This window comes from Periophthalmus magnuspinnatus, chromosome 3 (assembly GCF_009829125.3).
Source record: "Periophthalmus magnuspinnatus isolate fPerMag1 chromosome 3, fPerMag1.2.pri, whole genome shotgun sequence".
NCBI classification, from domain to species: Eukaryota; Metazoa; Chordata; class Actinopteri; order Gobiiformes; family Gobiidae; genus Periophthalmus; species Periophthalmus magnuspinnatus.
In genome coordinates this window covers 20,646,536-20,663,793 of record NC_047128.1, presented here as the reverse complement: position 1 = coordinate 20,663,793, position 17,258 = coordinate 20,646,536, and the positions used below count along the sequence as shown (strand labels likewise).

Here is a 17,258-nt window from a genome sequence, read left to right as displayed (position 1 = left end):
GAGGCATCAGTTCTGATAGTATTTTTCTACATGCCCTGACAAAGTTGCTGCCTCAGGGTGTTTAGTTTTTGGTGTCGGAGCAAAAAAATAATTTACTTAATTAATTACTTATTTAATTTTAACTGCTTTTAGCTGAATTACTTATAATTCAGCTCCAGAAATGTCCATAGAGGAAATTCTCCTCTGAAATACCTGTTAAACAGATTTTGTAAAGAAAACACTGCGTTGTATCAGAGCCAGGAGCCTGCCCAAATCTTGACTGCATTATATAATGTATGCACTGGTGTTCACATGTAGTGGATGTCTTGCAGGTCCAGGAGAGGACATGTCCCCTCCTGTCTTAGACCCAGACCATGGATCCACACTGGACTCCTACATCACTTTAGAGAATATCCGGGCCATATATGAGTCTGGGGAGCAGGACGTGGCCCGGGAGCTGGTCCAGCAGGCCTGCTGTCAGGAGTGCAGCGTCGGACAGCCTCGCATCGATGGGGTAAGGGCAGCCAGGTCTATTACTGTATAACAGGTGTATGTCATGGTGTAATCTAAAACACATTAATTAGCATGAATCAACAAGTTCAAGTTTTTACTCTAGACTAAAATGTCAATCAAAGAAAATTTGTAAAAGGCAACATTTTCAATACCAATTTTGATCAAACTGATTTAAAAAAAATGCAAAAATTAATAAAAAGTTATTTTTTTTCTTTAATATAATGTGGTCCTGTACTCTTGTACTAGTTCTCATAGAGATCCAATTCATTCTAAAACTATTCTGGAAAAGTCCAAATCTGTCCTTTTTTCAGGATGCACTCACACTTCCACATAGTCCACATTAATATTTGAACTAAACTGTCTAAATTTGAAACCAATTCTGAATTGGACCAGGACAAAACCAGGACTAGAACAGAACCATATCAGGTCTACCTGGGATAGAGAGGGCCCAAACAAGGACCCAAAAAGGAGTTGGTGTGTAAACACAATGACACCTGCACAAATGAGTATCTAGTTCCAATAGTATCAACCCCATTTTGCCAGAATAAGAATAGTGTTAAATTCACTTAAACAAAGTAAAAAGAGGTCACAGTTTGGGGATCCTTCTGGCTTTTGTGTTGTAAGAAGTATCTATGACTCCAATGATTTACTTAACATCTATTTTTCATAACTTAAATCCTTTGGTGTACACAAATCCATTATTTCCCCTTATAAATAAAGTCGGTAATACCAGGCCTTGGTATATGATTGTAAGCCCTATAATACTTTTTGTTGTCCTTACTGTTTTAGCTCTAACGTGGCTACATGGGGTCCTTTGAGAATAAACTTCCACAATGCCCCACTGCACATTTCCAGTGCTCTGCTTTATTCACTCTCGCCTACTGAATAGAAGGGACTCATATTACAGACAGGAACAGAGTAACTCATTAAATGGGCTCAATGTAGATAACCCTGTGATTCTAGTGTACTATTTGTTTCATTGTCTTCTGTCTCCTTTACCATCTCCACAGTATTATAATAATTTGACACAATAATAGTGTAATTTTGATTTAAATGTATTCTAGTCAAAATAAATGCTCTTGACATCATGCATTGTATAGTAAAATATTGATACTTTGCAGCTGATCTCATCAACATTCCCTGGAGTTGTGATGCTAACTGTAGGCATGCTATGTCTGAGGCTTTGATCTTTAACCTGAGTTTTATTTTAACACAATCTGACCATAAAGAACCGACTTAGTTGGAACTGTAACAGATGAGATAAGCTAGCTGGCACTGTTTTTCAGTGGGTCACTTTCACCTTTTCACCGTGAATGCTTGTATTAATCACAGTCTCCGGAAAAATAGTTGTTTAAATCCATTTTATATTTTTGCTTGACAATCTTAAAACATTTTTGGCTGTGTTTGCTAATGTGTGCATTGTGTCACCATGGTGGCTGCTGAACATGCTGCCATACACATACATGCAGAACACCCTATCACTGCAAAATATCAATACAATGCAAATATAATTTATACATTTTATGTAACATTTCCTAATGTAATAACTAATGCAGAAGCTACTGAATGGGTCACTTTTTTCATCCAATTAGGCACATTGTTAAAGGAATCATAGGAAACCAACTGCCTGACCCTTGATTGTCCTAGTGCATTTTCAAAAGTCATTGTTAAACAAATAGTAGGCAGAGATAAGAGAAGTACAAAGAAACAACTGCATGGCACTATCCCAGACAGTTGTTTCTGTGTCAATATCACAACAGCAGAAAGTTCTAAGTGGGTGAGGCTAAAGGTTAAAACTAAAACATGGTTTGAGATAAGATAAAGGCCTCATTCTTTTCATTAATTTAGCAATTTATAAGATACCTGCTCAAATTAGAGTTCTCGCTAGATTGTAGTTTTATTAAAGACAGGTATTTTTCTTTCATCCATCTATCCATCCATCTCACTCTGGTGACTGTATTGTGATGTGCAGGTGGATCTGCTGTGTTTAGCAGTGGAACATGAGGACCATGAAAGTGCCCAGTATCTGCTGAAGGAGGCCCAGGTCTCAGTCCCGAAGGATCCCACAAAGGACCACCCTGCTCTGGTGGCAGCGCGCTGTGGACATGTGGGGCTAGTCAGGCTGCTGCTCGATGCTCTGCCTCATAGTAAGAGATTCCTCATTAGGCTGAATCTACATTGTTTTAACATTACATTTTGAAATATATTAAAATGTTTTGCACAAATCGCATCAGTGCCTTGGACTTATTGGATAAAATCCCTCAGAATTACTTCAATGTCCAAAATAATCCCTCACTCATTCAGACTAAATGTATAGCTCTGGATTTGAAGTTTAAAGTTTAAATAGAGAAAGGCAGGACCATATTGCTTTATTAACTTTGCATTTACCAACTTGTACAAATGTTAAAAAAACGCTAGCACATATAGCACTACCCAAACAAGTACAACTACAGTTCAAAATGAAGGCTTAATTTTCAAGTAGAAGTTGTATTATTCCATTGACTTTAGGTCTGTATTTGTCTACTTTACTTTTTTTTATCTACTTGATGCACAAATTGATCAAAATTTTGGTATGGGCAGGATTTTACAGTCTTTTGTGATTCTGTTGCTATTATTTTCAGGTTATGTTGCTAAGAAGGAGGTGTTGTTACGCTCCCTGTTGACCACAGCCTGTCAAAAGGGACACTTAAACCTGGTGAAGATGCTTGTGGAACTGTACAATGTAGATGTCAATGACTCTGATATCTACAGCCAGGAGTTCACTCAAATCACAGAGCTGCCTCTGTATGCTACTGCCATGGCCGGTATGTACATGGAAACATTTTAGTGAGAGTCCAATGTTTAGACCATAGAAAAAAAACAGAAACAAAATGGATTGACCTCTACTGAGGCCCCGTTCCAATACTCACACATACACACATGCACTTCAGCTATGAGCTAACATGAAGTATGCAGGGTGTTCTTTTGATCCACACTTCACCACACCATTCTCTCTGCACTTTCAGCAAGTGCAGGGAGAATGGAATTCTTTCAGGAAAGGTACATTCCCCACAATGCATTTCACTAGAATGTTTTCAAACAGTGCAGCGCTTAGCAGTGAGTGCTATCTTGAAACAACGGGAAGGAATGACTTAACAGTTAAACATTAAAGTGGATAATATTTTAAATAAATACCTGTCCAGGTAACACTGTAAAAATGTTAACACAGAACAGACTTTACTTGTTAATGGCCAACTCAGCAAATGATTTAAATGGGGATATAGGCTGTGGCTTTCTGATTAATTGAACTGCAGTGTAATAACATCACTGACAATTGTTTTACGCAGCTTGGATGTTTACGTTCACTACATAAGTCATCTGAAATAAGGACTGTTCAAATTCTCTTTTTTTTTCATCCCTGCGTGCTTATGCACTTTCAGAAAATGTTCACTTCATTGAAGTGGTACAGCGCCTGATAAAGCTATTATGAGTGAAGCTGTGGGATTTTAAGAGATGATGTCATAGTTGTACTTTACCAAAATTCACTCATCCAGTCCAATAATGGCATTTTGGCAGATTTTAACTTGTTTTCAACAATGTGCTGATGTCACCATTATAATTCTAGGCCTAAAAATAAAATAGCCAAAACTAAAATATTATTGAAAATATGTACATATGTACATCCACTGATATTATTTGTTTGCCTTCTGGAAAGTCTTAAATTCATTGGGAGGTTCAGAGAATGTCACTATTTCTGCTGTTTGTGTCTGAACAGTTGAACCTGGACAGTCTCATATTGTTATAGCTCTGTTGTTTTAATCATTGAAGGTCACATGGAGATTGCAAGCTTCTTACTGCAGAATGGAGCTGGCTTCTCATCATACGTCCTGATTGACCACCCAAGCTTCTGCAAACAACTCCTCCGACAGAGGGTCTCGGGGAGCAACCACGTGGAGGGAGATCAGGTTGGTGCAAAACAAAAGAGAAAGCAACTTTAAGGCATGTTAGAGTGGTTTCCCCCTCATCATTAACTCAGTATTTGAAGTGATACATGCATGTTTGAGTAATCCTGCATTGTCTGCATTTAAAGTGTGTGAGCCTGATGATGCATAATGGTGGTACAAATTTTGCGTCGTCATTGTTTCCTAAATAAGTTTTTCTTGCCTGTTTTCAGAGTGTCCGTGTGAGCTGGAGTGGGTTGCAGCTTCCCTGGTTAGAACTGACCTGGTACATGGACCTCTCATCACAAATCACTCACCTCGAGCTGTCATCCAATCAGCTTTCAGCGCTGCCTTCAGTAGTGCCCTGGGGCCTGGTGCACCTGCAGAGCCTTGACCTCCAGGATAACCTCTTGAATGAGTTGCCACTAGTGCTTAGTTCACATGAGGTTCTTTGCACAAGGTACTGACACTACACTTCCAACATGTTCAAACCACTATGTAACTTTTCTGGTGTAGGATCTGTCATCTGCTTGTCTCCATGGAGATGTTAACACTTAAAGGAATGTTTCAAACTGTAGCTATTAAACGTATCTATCTTGCATTTATTCAATTACAGATTATTACTCAAAAATACACTGAAAGATATGCTTTGTTGCTGTAAGCGGGGTCACCTCTCCACAGATTGGACCCGGAACTTAGCCTTGTGGTGTCACCTGCTTCTTTCCAATTTTAATCCAGTGGTCTATGCCTTAAAAATCTTATTACAAGTCCATGGAAAAGTTACATAGTGCACATTTAATTATTAGTTATATTTCCAAATTAATGCATGCAGTAATTGAAAACCATTTTTAACAAATTATATATACCATACATTTTGGCAGTGCCCACCACAGTTCATCAAACCCAAATAAATGTACAAATTGTTGTTGCAGTTTGCGAGAGGTGAATCTCTCTCAGAACCAGCTGACTTCACTTCCTTGTGGACTGCTCCATCTCACACACCTGCAGAGGCTGTGGGTTTCCAAGAACCAGCTGTCTGAGCTCTTCCAAGTGCAGAATGGTACGTTCTTCTCACATGACTTTTGTCCCAAACCTGCACATGTGGATGTCTGGTTGGTAAAATCGTTGAGATATTGGGCTACACAAAATGCACAAAATTCAGTTGGAATAATTGCTCATCATGTGGTCTTTTGAACTGGGCTGGCTATATATATGAGTAATAAAAAACACATGCAATAAGCTATAAATTAACAATATAATAATTAGTTAATCAAACCAACAAAATACATACATTTTGTAATTGTAAAGTTACAGTAAAAAATGGTCCTCACTGAAAAACTTAACCAGCCAACTAAAGTGTAGCCCCAAGGAGGATAGTTAACCTTTGCCCTAGTCTATTCTGTTGTCTTGTTTTGTACAAGTTGCACTGTAGATAAAACAAAAAATGCTTTCTTCATGTTTATCAGATGTGAACTGGATCGGCCTAAGGCGACTGGAGGAACTTGACGTGTCAGAGAATGACCTGAACAGTCTGCCTGTAAACATCATGCACTGCCTCAAGTTCCTGAGAACCCTCAATGCAAGCAACAACAAGCTGAAGGAGCTGCCGGAGCCATGGGGATGTCCACTTGTAAGAGCTCAGTATATGGTCTGAATTGAAAAAAAAAAACAAAAAAAAAAAACTTGCTAGTCAACATTCCACGTGCTGACATCTGATCAGTTGTTTTCAGATCTAGATTGTTCTACATAGATTGTTTTCTGTGTTGCTAGTGTTGTAGTTTCACAAAGCTTAATCTAAAAGCAAAACTCACAATGGTAAACAACACAGTTTCTATTAGTGACTAGGCCTTTGTAATTTTATTCGTGTATTTATTGGAAAATGGTTAATTTCATGAATCAAAGAATGTAACTGTGCCCAAGTTAGCTGTTTTGAGCAAATTTTCATTAGTAGTCCTATTGTTTTTATTATATTTATTTTTATTTAATATGATTGGTCTGGGTTTAACAAGGTTGTCCTGGTTAAGTAATGTGGTATTGCAGAATAACAAAATAAACCTTACTTAATGGGATGAGTAACCAAAGATTTAACTCCAGTAAGAGTACTGTTAAACTTTAAAATGTGTAACTCCAGTGTGAGTAAAGGTATGGTGTCTAAAAATACAACTTATTACTTGAAGAGAAAGCAAATAAAAGACAAGATTTTGTTTTTGTAGAAGCAGTGCAGAGCCTCCAGTAACATGCTTGAGAGTCTTCCTGAAGTGATCTCAGTCCAGTGGAGAAAGAATCTGCAGGAGATGGACTTCTGCAACAATAAACTCACAGAGCTTCCTGGCTATCTATTTGAACTGGAGGTGACAACTTTTTTTTTTCGTCATACACATTTTTTCCTTCTAATTGATGCCTAAAATGGAAACATGAGACCCAGTTAAAGCTAATTATTTTGAGAATTCTAGGTACTTTCCTGATACCTAAGTGAAAATTTTGCACGGTTCAAAAGCCACTCCCAGGTGCAGGTTTACAGGTTGAAAGCAAGGAGGAGACATGCAAAGAGGGAAATGCTGCAATGAATAATATACCTACAGTCAAAGTCTTGTCCTTCACAAGTAGTTTGTTGTTGCCTGAGCTAAAGACATGCTTTCTATCAAAGTCACAAGCTCTTCCCTGAAGCGTGTATGGAAAAGGAAGCAAAATCAAAATAGGGAGCTCAGAAAAGTCTTGTTGTGTAAGGCGACAGTGGCTCAGTGGTTAGTGTTGGTCCCCCAACCCGAAGGTCGGATCGAGTCCCGCTTGGAGCAAGTTCTGTCGTTGTGTCCTTAGGCAAGACACTTCACCCACATTGCCTAGTATGAATGTGGTGTGTGCGTGAATGATAGGTGGTGGTCGGAGGGGCCGATGGCGCAGATTGGCAGCCTCGCTTCCGTCAGTCTCCCCAGGGCAGCTGTGGCTATAATAGTAGCTTACCATCACCAAGTGTGGAAATGAATGAATAATAACTATAGTGTAGCTTTGAGAGGCTTTGACAAGCCTGTAAAGCGCATTACAAAGCATTAAGGCCTGTCTTATCTTTTTAGTACCAAGTTGAGAAAGTGCTTCTTTGTATTTCAGGCCCTGGTGTCCCTGCGGCTGGGGGGGAACCAGCTGTCGTCTCTGCCTACCTCCATCGAGTGGAAGTGCATCCAGCTTCGGACACTTGACCTGTCCCACAATCTGCTTGGAAAGTATGTGTGAAAAACACATTTCCTTATTATACTGTAGTAACTTGACAGAGTCCATTCAGTAACATAACAATAAGATGACATTAACACTAGGATAACATGACAGAAACATTACAGTAACATGATAGTAACCTGACAGTAACATGACTATCACTACAGTAACATGGCAGTGTCACCTCAGTAATATAATGGTAAGATGACACTAGAGTAACATGGCAGAAACACTATGGTAATGTGACAGTAACACTACAGTAACATGAGTAACATGACAGTGTTATTGCAGTAACATGGCAGAGAGATGACAGTAACACAAAAGTAACATAATGGTGACACTACAGTAACATGGAAGTAACATTGTACTAATGTGACAGAAACACTTCAGTAATATGACAGTAACACTACAAAACACTACAGTAACATTGTAGTAATGTGACCATAAACATACAGTAAACCTACAGTAAAGCTACAGTAAACCTACAGTAACACTGTCACTATTTTGATCTTTCAGAAGTGACGATGTGCCCAAATCCAAAAGACTGGGATTCCTCGTCACATGGACCAAAAGAGAACCTGAGCCTGGTATAGTTATAGTTGGTGAAAATTAATATACATGTTACAAATAAAATAAAAACGTTTTACATTTGAAACACACACACACTGAGGTGAAGAGTGTTTTTCACTACCCTCATGGTAGTGGAAAATATCTTCAAACATTACGATTTGGATGGTAGTATGGGGTGAAACATAGTGATGACTCCACCCATGTGTTCTAAGCATTTTTTTTATTTCATTTGACACAGCCTCCAAAAAGAGATGTTGCTTAAATTTGTGTGTTAAACCTGTGTATTTTGCAGTGCCTACAGTGAACTTTCCCGCCATGCTCCGGGACAGTTTAGAGGTGCTGTACTTAAATGACAACCAGCTGGAAGCAGTCCCGCCATCTGTCTGTGGTCTAAACAGCCTCACTGAGCTCTACCTCTCCAAGTGAGTAACAACCTCAGAAACACAGAAATCATGATAAGTATGAAAAAAATAGCACTTCCTTCAACCCTTTATGGGATAGCGTTTTGTACGTATATATCTGCTACTAATTATTCTTATTGATAACAAGTTAACAAGTTTTGTTGCATATTAAATTTAATTTAATTTAAAACTGCAACAAGATTTTAATTAAATTCAAAATTCTCTCATAAATAAAAAAAACCCCAAACACTAAACTAACGTGCAAGCTACAAATCTTTATATGCTAAATGGTACATCCATTGAAACAGTCAACACTTTTAAATAGCTTGGATTTTGACTTGATGAAAACTTATCCTTATCCATAAAAAACATATCTCAGAATTATGTAACAGTTTAAAATCTAAATTATAATATTATTACAGAAAACCATATTGTATCCCAATAAATTACAGAAAAGAAATAGTGCAAGCAACCTTCCTTTCCATACTGGATTATGGGGATGTGGTGAATATTTAGACTTGCACCACATACTTTGAAATCGCTGGATCCATGGTTTTACTCTGCCCTTTGTTTTATTGCAGGCGATGGGTTTGAAACCCAACACTGTTTTCTCTATGAACAAGTGGGTTGGTCATTACTGTCTGTTTGAAGAGAACAGCATTGTATGAAATTTATCTATAAGGGACTACAGTGGTCCCTCGTTTATCGAGAGGGTTACATTCTAAAAATAAATCTGTAAAGTAGTCAGCATTATTTTTTACAATTATTATATATGTTTTAAGGCTGTAAAACCCCTCACCACACACTTTATACACTTTTCTCAGATTGACATTAACATTTTCTCACATTTCTCTCTTGTTTAATTAATGAATTAATAGTGACTCAAACGTATTTCACAGATCCTCTGACCTTCCTTCTTCATCCTGGTGTCGCTCCGCTGTAGTGTCAGTCAAACATTTATGTAAATTTGGCTGAATGTATTCTGGGAGACAGAAGGCACAGAGGAGACTGATTGATAGTGATCTACAGTCCTTTAGCCAATGAGCACACAGAACACTGTGCACTTTCATACGCTATAAAAAAATATACATACACCCACCTGCACCAGTTTTTAATGTTTTATATGGACTTGTATACTTTTTTTTCCTGCTTGTATTGTAGTTTAAACAGGGTACCCATGAAAAAGAGAGCCTAAGTGCTCATTGGGTTCCCCTGTATAAATAAAAAATACATAAATAGAATAAAATACATTTGGAAATAATTTGTTATATTCTATAATAATTCAGTGAATTTTGGGGTCTTTATTTACATAATTTGTGTTGTCAGTAACCCAGGAATCAAGGAGCTGCCAGTGGAACTAGGGCAGCTGTCCAACCTGTGGCAGCTGGACCTTGAAAACCTCAACATCACCAACGTCCCTCTAAACATCCTCAGAGAAGGTACACTTATGAGAGAGCTTTATACATTACATTGACACTATAACAAGAGTACTTAACAAAGACATGAGGAGTCTGCAGCTATTCTAATCACCTCATCTTATCTGGAGGGGAGAAAGAAACATGTTGACACAAATTAAGGGGCTGTAACCAATGTTTTTCAAGCAATACTGATGTAAGTAAAATACGTCTTGTCCATGTATAGAAAAACTGTGACCGCTATGTGCTGTCTGCATCTAATGTTAAAGCCTTATTATCATCTGAACCAGGAAGAAAGGCTGGTGTGCTGTTAATATACTTGATGTTGTTGTGTTTAGATTTTGAAGGACTATTTTTCAGTACTACTGTCTTCTGCCAGGTACACTATCAGTTCTGGCATTCCTGCGAGCCCATCTGCGTAAGGCCGAGCCCTGTCGCCTGTTGAAGATGGTAGTGATTGGACCCCCGCGGCAGGGCAAGACCACCCTGCTGGAGGTCCTGCAGAATGGCCGGACTTCCCAGCAGAGCTCTGCACCCTGTGGCATCGACACCTGGTCCTGGCACCTGGACAGACCCAGCGCATGCAAGGGCAATGTCAGTGCACCAGCGCGCACAACATCATATACATCACACACATCACAGCGCAAAAGTATTTTTTGTTTGTGATAACGTTACTTAAGGTCTGCAACTGGCTGATTTTGTAGATTTTATTGGTACTCTTCCATTAAGGCTTTGTTCATCTATGTTCATTTGAAAAAAAACATACTCCTACCATGGTGGTAAATTTAACTTTTTGAGTTAGTTTTATCCAAGTTATAGTTATTTCTTGTGGAGTTATGCTTTAGTGTCTACTCTGTGCTATCTTGTGATAAAACGTTTCTAGTGAATATATTTTGCCACACATTCAAGTAGTTTTCTTCTTCAGTACTGACTGGCTTAAAAGCATTGTACCTGATTTAATCATGTAGTAAAATGTATTGTCTGCCTCTAATTATAACATGTTTTTTACCATTTGCAAACTGTGAAGTAATGCACTGTTAGCAAGTTAGTTGTCACGCAGTGATGTGGCTGCTCCACTCTGGTCTAGATAAGTTGTGAAAAGTATTTATAAACTTGCCGTATGGAATAATTAGGATGGTAGAAATCAGTTAAAGTAACCAATAATTACAGAAACTTCTAAATATTTTTTTAATCAGGTACCTTTAAATATTTCTCTGAATGGGGGAGTCCACAACACTGAAACTAACACCTAGTATCACCAGTAAGAAGTGTCTTTTATTAGTGGACTTCCTTGTACATGCGGAAGCCAATAAAACTGTCATTGAAAAATTATTATTATTAATTAACAGATTATTAATTAACAGATTAAAGTATTGATGAACTGCTGTTTTTGTTTGTGTTACTGATGTTGTGACCTTTGCTGTTGTTTCCAGAAGGAGCATGTGGAGTTTAATGTGTGGGACATTGGAGGGAAGACCAGCATGTCCACGGTAAACCACTGCTTCTTCACCAACAAGGCCCTGTACCTGGTGGTGTGGAACCTGGCTCTGGGGGAGGAGGCTGTGGCCAATCTGCAAACATGGCTGCTGAGTATAGAGGTACTGACACATACATGCATATTACATCTTATTTTCACCTCTGGTCCTCCCCCTGTCTCTGAAAAATTAAATAACTATTTCGCTTCTGTCTACTTTTACATCACCAACTAGCAAAGGGAGTAATAATCTTAGTGTTGCTGAAATGCCATACAACAATAGTTATGATTTGAATAAGGGAATCAGGGCTGCCAATCTGTTCCTATGTCCCACCAACCACCAATAATCCCTCACAGGCCACATTTAGGCCTGTCATGTTAACACAATGTATTGAAGCATGATATATTGCTACAAAGAAATAGTATCAGAAACAATAATACTGAAACTACTTAATGTCACTAAAACAATAACCTTAAAGCAGGCCCTTAAAGATATGAGCTGCAACATATAAATAATAAAGCAAAATAAAGCAATAATTTGTCACAGAAGTTACTTTTTCACACTCTACAGGTCTATTTTTATCATATTACAAACAATAAGTAAATAATTCTCCCCACTAGTGCAAAGAAAGTGTACCTACAATAAAAATTGAGCCCTTAAATATATTCTTCTAATTGTGCTCCGCTTCATTCCTCTCACACAAGTTATAACCTCCTCATCTCCTCTTCCTCTTTTGTACATTTGTGTGCGTACATACTGACAGATAGGGGTGTGAAAATATATCAAAATATGAATTCTTTCTGTTTGCTGTGTGCTCTCAGGCTCGTGCTCCAAACTCAGCAGTGGTGGTGGTCGGGACACACCTGGACCTCATCGATGCGCGGTTCCGCACGGAGAGGTTGGCCACACTCAGGGCCTATGTCCTGGCTCTGTGCAGGTCACCCTCTGGGGCTAGGGCCACGGGCTTCCCAGACATCACTTGCAAAAACATCCAGTAAGTATCAAAAGTATGAAGGCTCATTTATACCTTGACATTTATACTTTGATAGGGATGGTTACAGGGGTTGGCAGATTTTGAACTTTGACCCCCAGTGACCTCCTGTCTAAAGTATATCACGTTTTATGTTATGCTAATTTGGAGTATGGTCACAAGATAAATCACAATCAAACCCAAATCACAATTAATAAATCACACATTCTGTATAATTTATATATATTTTTTTACATTTTGTCATCCTTATGCAGTGTCTCATTGCTGGTCTAATATTTACGGTAGATTTATTTCTTACAAATTGGAACATTAATTGCACAGAGGCCTTAAAATATGATTTCAACACCTTTACTACTGCTATTACTACTAGTACTATGTGAAGAATAAAAGATGTCTGTACTCTGCTCCATAGTGAGGTCTCCTGTAAAACTCTGGAGGGAGTGGATGATCTAAGGAAGCTGTTGTTCCATGTAGCTGTTTCCATGAAGGACAGCAGCAGCCCATGTGGGGGGTGTAAGCTGATTGGACGACTGGTGAGCTCAGCATGCAATATCCATCCTACATGCAATTACAAAACTCTGCCTGTTTTGTTTGATATTGTGGTACATGTCAATGTGGTACCTTCTTCTGTATATGACTGATATTTGTACTGTATATTAATACTTTCAGAAGTTTGGTGGTTCAAGTCCAATCCAAGCAAGCCAGTTAAAGGCATTATACGTGATTTTTTTTGTCTTAAAAACATGAAAACTGTTTATTTTAAATGCATTGCAGTGGTCCAAAGTTAATAATCCCTTATGCATTCCGTGCATCACCGCAATGATTTATAAGCCATCAGGGGGCTTAAGTGAGTTTTACTGTCATGGTACTGCTGTTGAACTGTTAAGAGTTAGATGCAGACTGCACAGAGTGGTCTCATTTTGACCTCAACAGCTGGCAGTCAGAGCCAGTGCAGCTATGTCACTCTGATAACTTACCATCTTGCAGTGAAGAGAATTTTGATTGTCCAAAAATTGCAAATTAAGCACTATATAAAAATAAAACCAAACAAAAACATAGCTAAATTATACTGTACATATCATAAGTGCTTTTTGACTTCATGCTGTTTGTTCAGATTCCACAGAGCTACCTAAAGCTGCAGGAGGCTGTGATCCTGGAGAAGGTGAGGAGGAGGTCAGAGGGGCAGGTGCAGTACCTCACAGACAATCAACTGGAGAACCTGGCCCAGCAGAGCCCAGACAGTGACCTACACAACTACGAGGACCTCCAGACTGGTGCAGCATGATTATAGTTACTTTAACCCTGGCCTAAGTAGCTTCAACAGATTTGTTTTTTGGGCTCTTTAAGATTTTTTTAGATATGATTTTATGGCCATACTGACTTGTCAAAGTCTGATTCGTCAGATCTCAGAAGCTAAGCAAGTCCGGGCCTGGTTAATACTTGGTTGGGAGACCATAGGGAATATCAGGTGCCACAGTAGGGCGCTAGTGGTAAAAACTGTTGTTGTGTCTTAAGGCACTTTACCCATATTGCCTAGTAGTGGTGTGTGTGTGAGGGTCGGTGGTGGTCGGAGGGGCCGAGAATGGAGTAGATTGGCTGCCTGACTTCCGACAGTCTACCCCAGGGCAGCTGTGGCTACAATAGTAACTTACATCACTGAGTGTGGAGTGATTGAATAATGCACTGTAAAGCGTCTTTGAGGGTCTAAAAAGCACTATTATAAACGGAGAATTTCTTGAAAAGTTCATTGTAAAAGGGAGCAAATGAAGAAGACAAGAAAACTTGACTTCCTTTTTTTCAAAAAATACATGTTTTTAAATAGGCTATTTAAGGATGTAAAGTTAACACTAATGCCACAAAATAGATGTGGCTGTTACAAATATATAGACTTGCAAATCTCTTTTGCCTAAATGCATCAGTCTGTTGCAGCTGTACAATAAGAAGAAAGAGGAACTAACAGGCGTTTGCCCAGTTTCAGTTCAGTCAGCACAAAGAAGTTACTGTTAGTCTGCCAAAACTCATAGAAGAAATTACTGTTACTAATATTTCTTATGAAAGTAATTCAGCATATTTTTCAATACTCTTATCACTGTTATTTTTTGACAGCCGTAATAAATTACAGTAGTAGGGAAGATATTTAATAGATATTTACATATTCTGTTGCACTCATAGTATACTTGAATGAATGCTAGCTTGTGTTTTGTGGGTTGCAGCCATCGGTTTCCTAATAGACACTGGGACACTGCTGCACTTCCCAGACACCAGCCATGGCCTGTGCACCCTATACTTTCTGTGTCCACTGTGGCTGTCTGAGTGTCTGCAGTGCATTCTGGATCTTAAGTCCACACGCACTGTTATCAGGAATGGAGTCATCAGCACGGAGAACCTACGGGTATGAGCTGCTAATACTATGGGTATTATTAAAAATGTTTGGTTTTTATTGTTGTTTATGTTCATTGAAAATTCATTTATTTTTTTCCTTATTTAAAGGAGCTGCTGGTGGGAACAGGCTTCACTCAGCAGACAGAGGAGCAGTATTTCCAATTTTTGGCCAAATTTGAGATTGCACTTCCTGTAGCTAAAAATGGGTAACTACACACACACGCACACACACACCCGCACATAATGTGTGACTTTTTTTTGGTGGTGACTTTTTTTTGACACATTTTTGTACATACACACACACCAACATATATAAACATGATTTTCTCAGTTTAATAACGTTTTAATAGCCGATCATATTTTTTCTTTCTTTGTTATCCAGGTACCTGTTGCCCCACCTGCTACCACCCAAACCTGCTCTGGACATCCACAGTCTGCAGCAGGTTTCCTCCAACACGCTTCAGCGCCTCTTTAAGATGAGCTTTGTCCCTGCCGGTTTCTGGGAGAGGTTTATTGCTCGCATGTTGATCAGCCTGACGGAGATGGACCTGCAGGTAAAGACCTATCCTCAAGCTTATTTAGATGTGTACTAAGTTTGAATATGATTAAGTACACAATTTTACAAAATTATACTCTAATTTGGAGGTTGGGTTTGTTTAAAATTGACCTGAAGGATAGGTCAGAATACTTTGCTAGATTTTCCCTTTAAACTGATCAGTTACAGATTTTGTGATTGGGAATAAGGTTACTATATCTCTGTCAGTACAGGCATATCCACATGAAACAAAAACTGTCACAAATTCAGACATTTTTTCTCTGTCAACACAAATGAATGAAGACCAGAGTTTGAAGTACCAAAAAGGAGAGGCTCTGTTCAATCACGCAGATACAATTGGTGACAATTGAAAATACTGAAAGGTATAAGGGAAAGGTGCATTTCTGTAAAATTTTTGTCATGTGTCCGCCATGTCTGTGTCACTGATGATAGGGCTGATATTGCTCCTCTTGGAATCTTCCTTAATATGGAATTAAATGTATTGATCTAGCATTTATTAATTCGCTGAATTTATAATGCATTTTTTCTGTAAGTGGGCTCAACTCTCTACAGATCTGACTCGTAACTTGTGTTTAAAAAAAAATTCAATGAACATCCCCATGGAGACATCGATTTGGCCAATAGAGAAGGCACCTACCTTCATCTGAATTTATGACTAAGAATTCTAGAAACATGAGTCCAACCTATTAAACACGTCTACACATTTTATACAATAGCTCAATGTTTCCCCTGGGGTGTGTATATATATATATATATATATATATATATATATATATATAGGGGGGTATACACGAGTGTGAGTCTATGCTTTGGGGGTACACAAGACAGAAAAAGGTTAGGAACCACTGCAATAGCATAATGTGCTGTGATGTGTTTCTGCAGTCATTTGAGCCCCACAGACACGCCCCCAAAGCCAGCAGCAGAGCCTCGGTCATGTACAGCTTTGCTGGGGCCCTACAGAGGAGTCGCTGCAGCACCTTCAGAGTGCGACGCAGGCAGACTGTCTACTGGAGGGAGGGGCTGCTGGTCACCTTCCACGGAGGACATCTCAGGTACTCTATTCATAACAGGTCTCATGATCATTTGTATGCTGTCATTCATTTTATTTAACAGTCATGCTGTAAGGGTTGTTTGAGGCCAGTTTAGTTGTGATGTAGACTTGGTTTGGTTCTGTTCTAGCCCTGCTTCCGTACTGGTCTGGTCCAAGGTTAATTCTGGTTGTGGTCCAAGTTAAGTCCTAATTTTAATATGCTGTATGCTAGTGTGAAAGGTGTCATCCATATCAGTGGTCCTCACCTGTGTAGCTACAGGTATCACCTTCAAGCTATCCTGAATTGTCACAACCCAGATATAACATATCAAACATAAATGTATATTAGTAATACACATTGTAAAAACATATTACATTTGGTATAACAGATTTAGTTAGTTTAGTTTGTTTATTCAGACACACACAGAAAAATAAATAAAACATTGTCACAGTCACACACATAGAATTTGTTCATTGTGACTGAAAGGCATAGACTGAAGCTAAGCTTATTTATGCCTGCCTAATTCCACATCTAAAGAATAATATACAGTATACAATACAGAAGAAATACATTTGTTTTTATATTCTTACGGCTACCTCTGGATTTATATTTGTATATATAATAATTAGTAGTCCTTTTTTATCATGATCATGGGTGTCATTTTTAATCATCAACATATTATTATTATTACTATTTTGTTTGCCTATTACATAATTCATATTATGTAGTAGACAAAGTTTATGCTGTTCTTTAATGTTCAGTTCAGTTGTCATAGTAACAGTTATACTATTGCTCTATATTTTTGTAGAATTTTTAAT

The 17,258-nt window shown here is 38.5% G+C and overlaps 1 protein-coding gene across 2 annotated transcripts in view; it reads left to right on the top strand.

The window, feature by feature from the left end:
* lrrk1 (leucine-rich repeat kinase 1) overlaps positions 1-17,258 on the top strand; it is a 38,091-nt gene that overhangs the window by 1,416 nt on the left and 19,417 nt on the right. For both annotated transcript variants that reach the window (XM_033991672.2, XM_055230226.1), the window contains exons 3-23: positions 312-493; positions 2,465-2,639; positions 3,114-3,296; positions 4,300-4,436; positions 4,646-4,872; positions 5,345-5,472; positions 5,879-6,042; positions 6,626-6,763; positions 7,518-7,630; positions 8,136-8,206; positions 8,482-8,611; positions 9,917-10,029; positions 10,385-10,599; positions 11,439-11,603; positions 12,302-12,474; positions 12,884-13,004; positions 13,586-13,745; positions 14,685-14,863; positions 14,962-15,059; positions 15,236-15,407; positions 16,292-16,461. In XM_033991672.2, the coding sequence (XP_033847563.1) occupies positions 312-493; positions 2,465-2,639; positions 3,114-3,296; positions 4,300-4,436; positions 4,646-4,872; positions 5,345-5,472; positions 5,879-6,042; positions 6,626-6,763; positions 7,518-7,630; positions 8,136-8,206; positions 8,482-8,611; positions 9,917-10,029; positions 10,385-10,599; positions 11,439-11,603; positions 12,302-12,474; positions 12,884-13,004; positions 13,586-13,745; positions 14,685-14,863; positions 14,962-15,059; positions 15,236-15,407; positions 16,292-16,461 (3,214 nt within the window). The remainder of the gene's footprint in view (positions 1-311; positions 494-2,464; positions 2,640-3,113; positions 3,297-4,299; positions 4,437-4,645; positions 4,873-5,344; positions 5,473-5,878; positions 6,043-6,625; positions 6,764-7,517; positions 7,631-8,135; positions 8,207-8,481; positions 8,612-9,916; positions 10,030-10,384; positions 10,600-11,438; positions 11,604-12,301; positions 12,475-12,883; positions 13,005-13,585; positions 13,746-14,684; positions 14,864-14,961; positions 15,060-15,235; positions 15,408-16,291; positions 16,462-17,258) is intronic.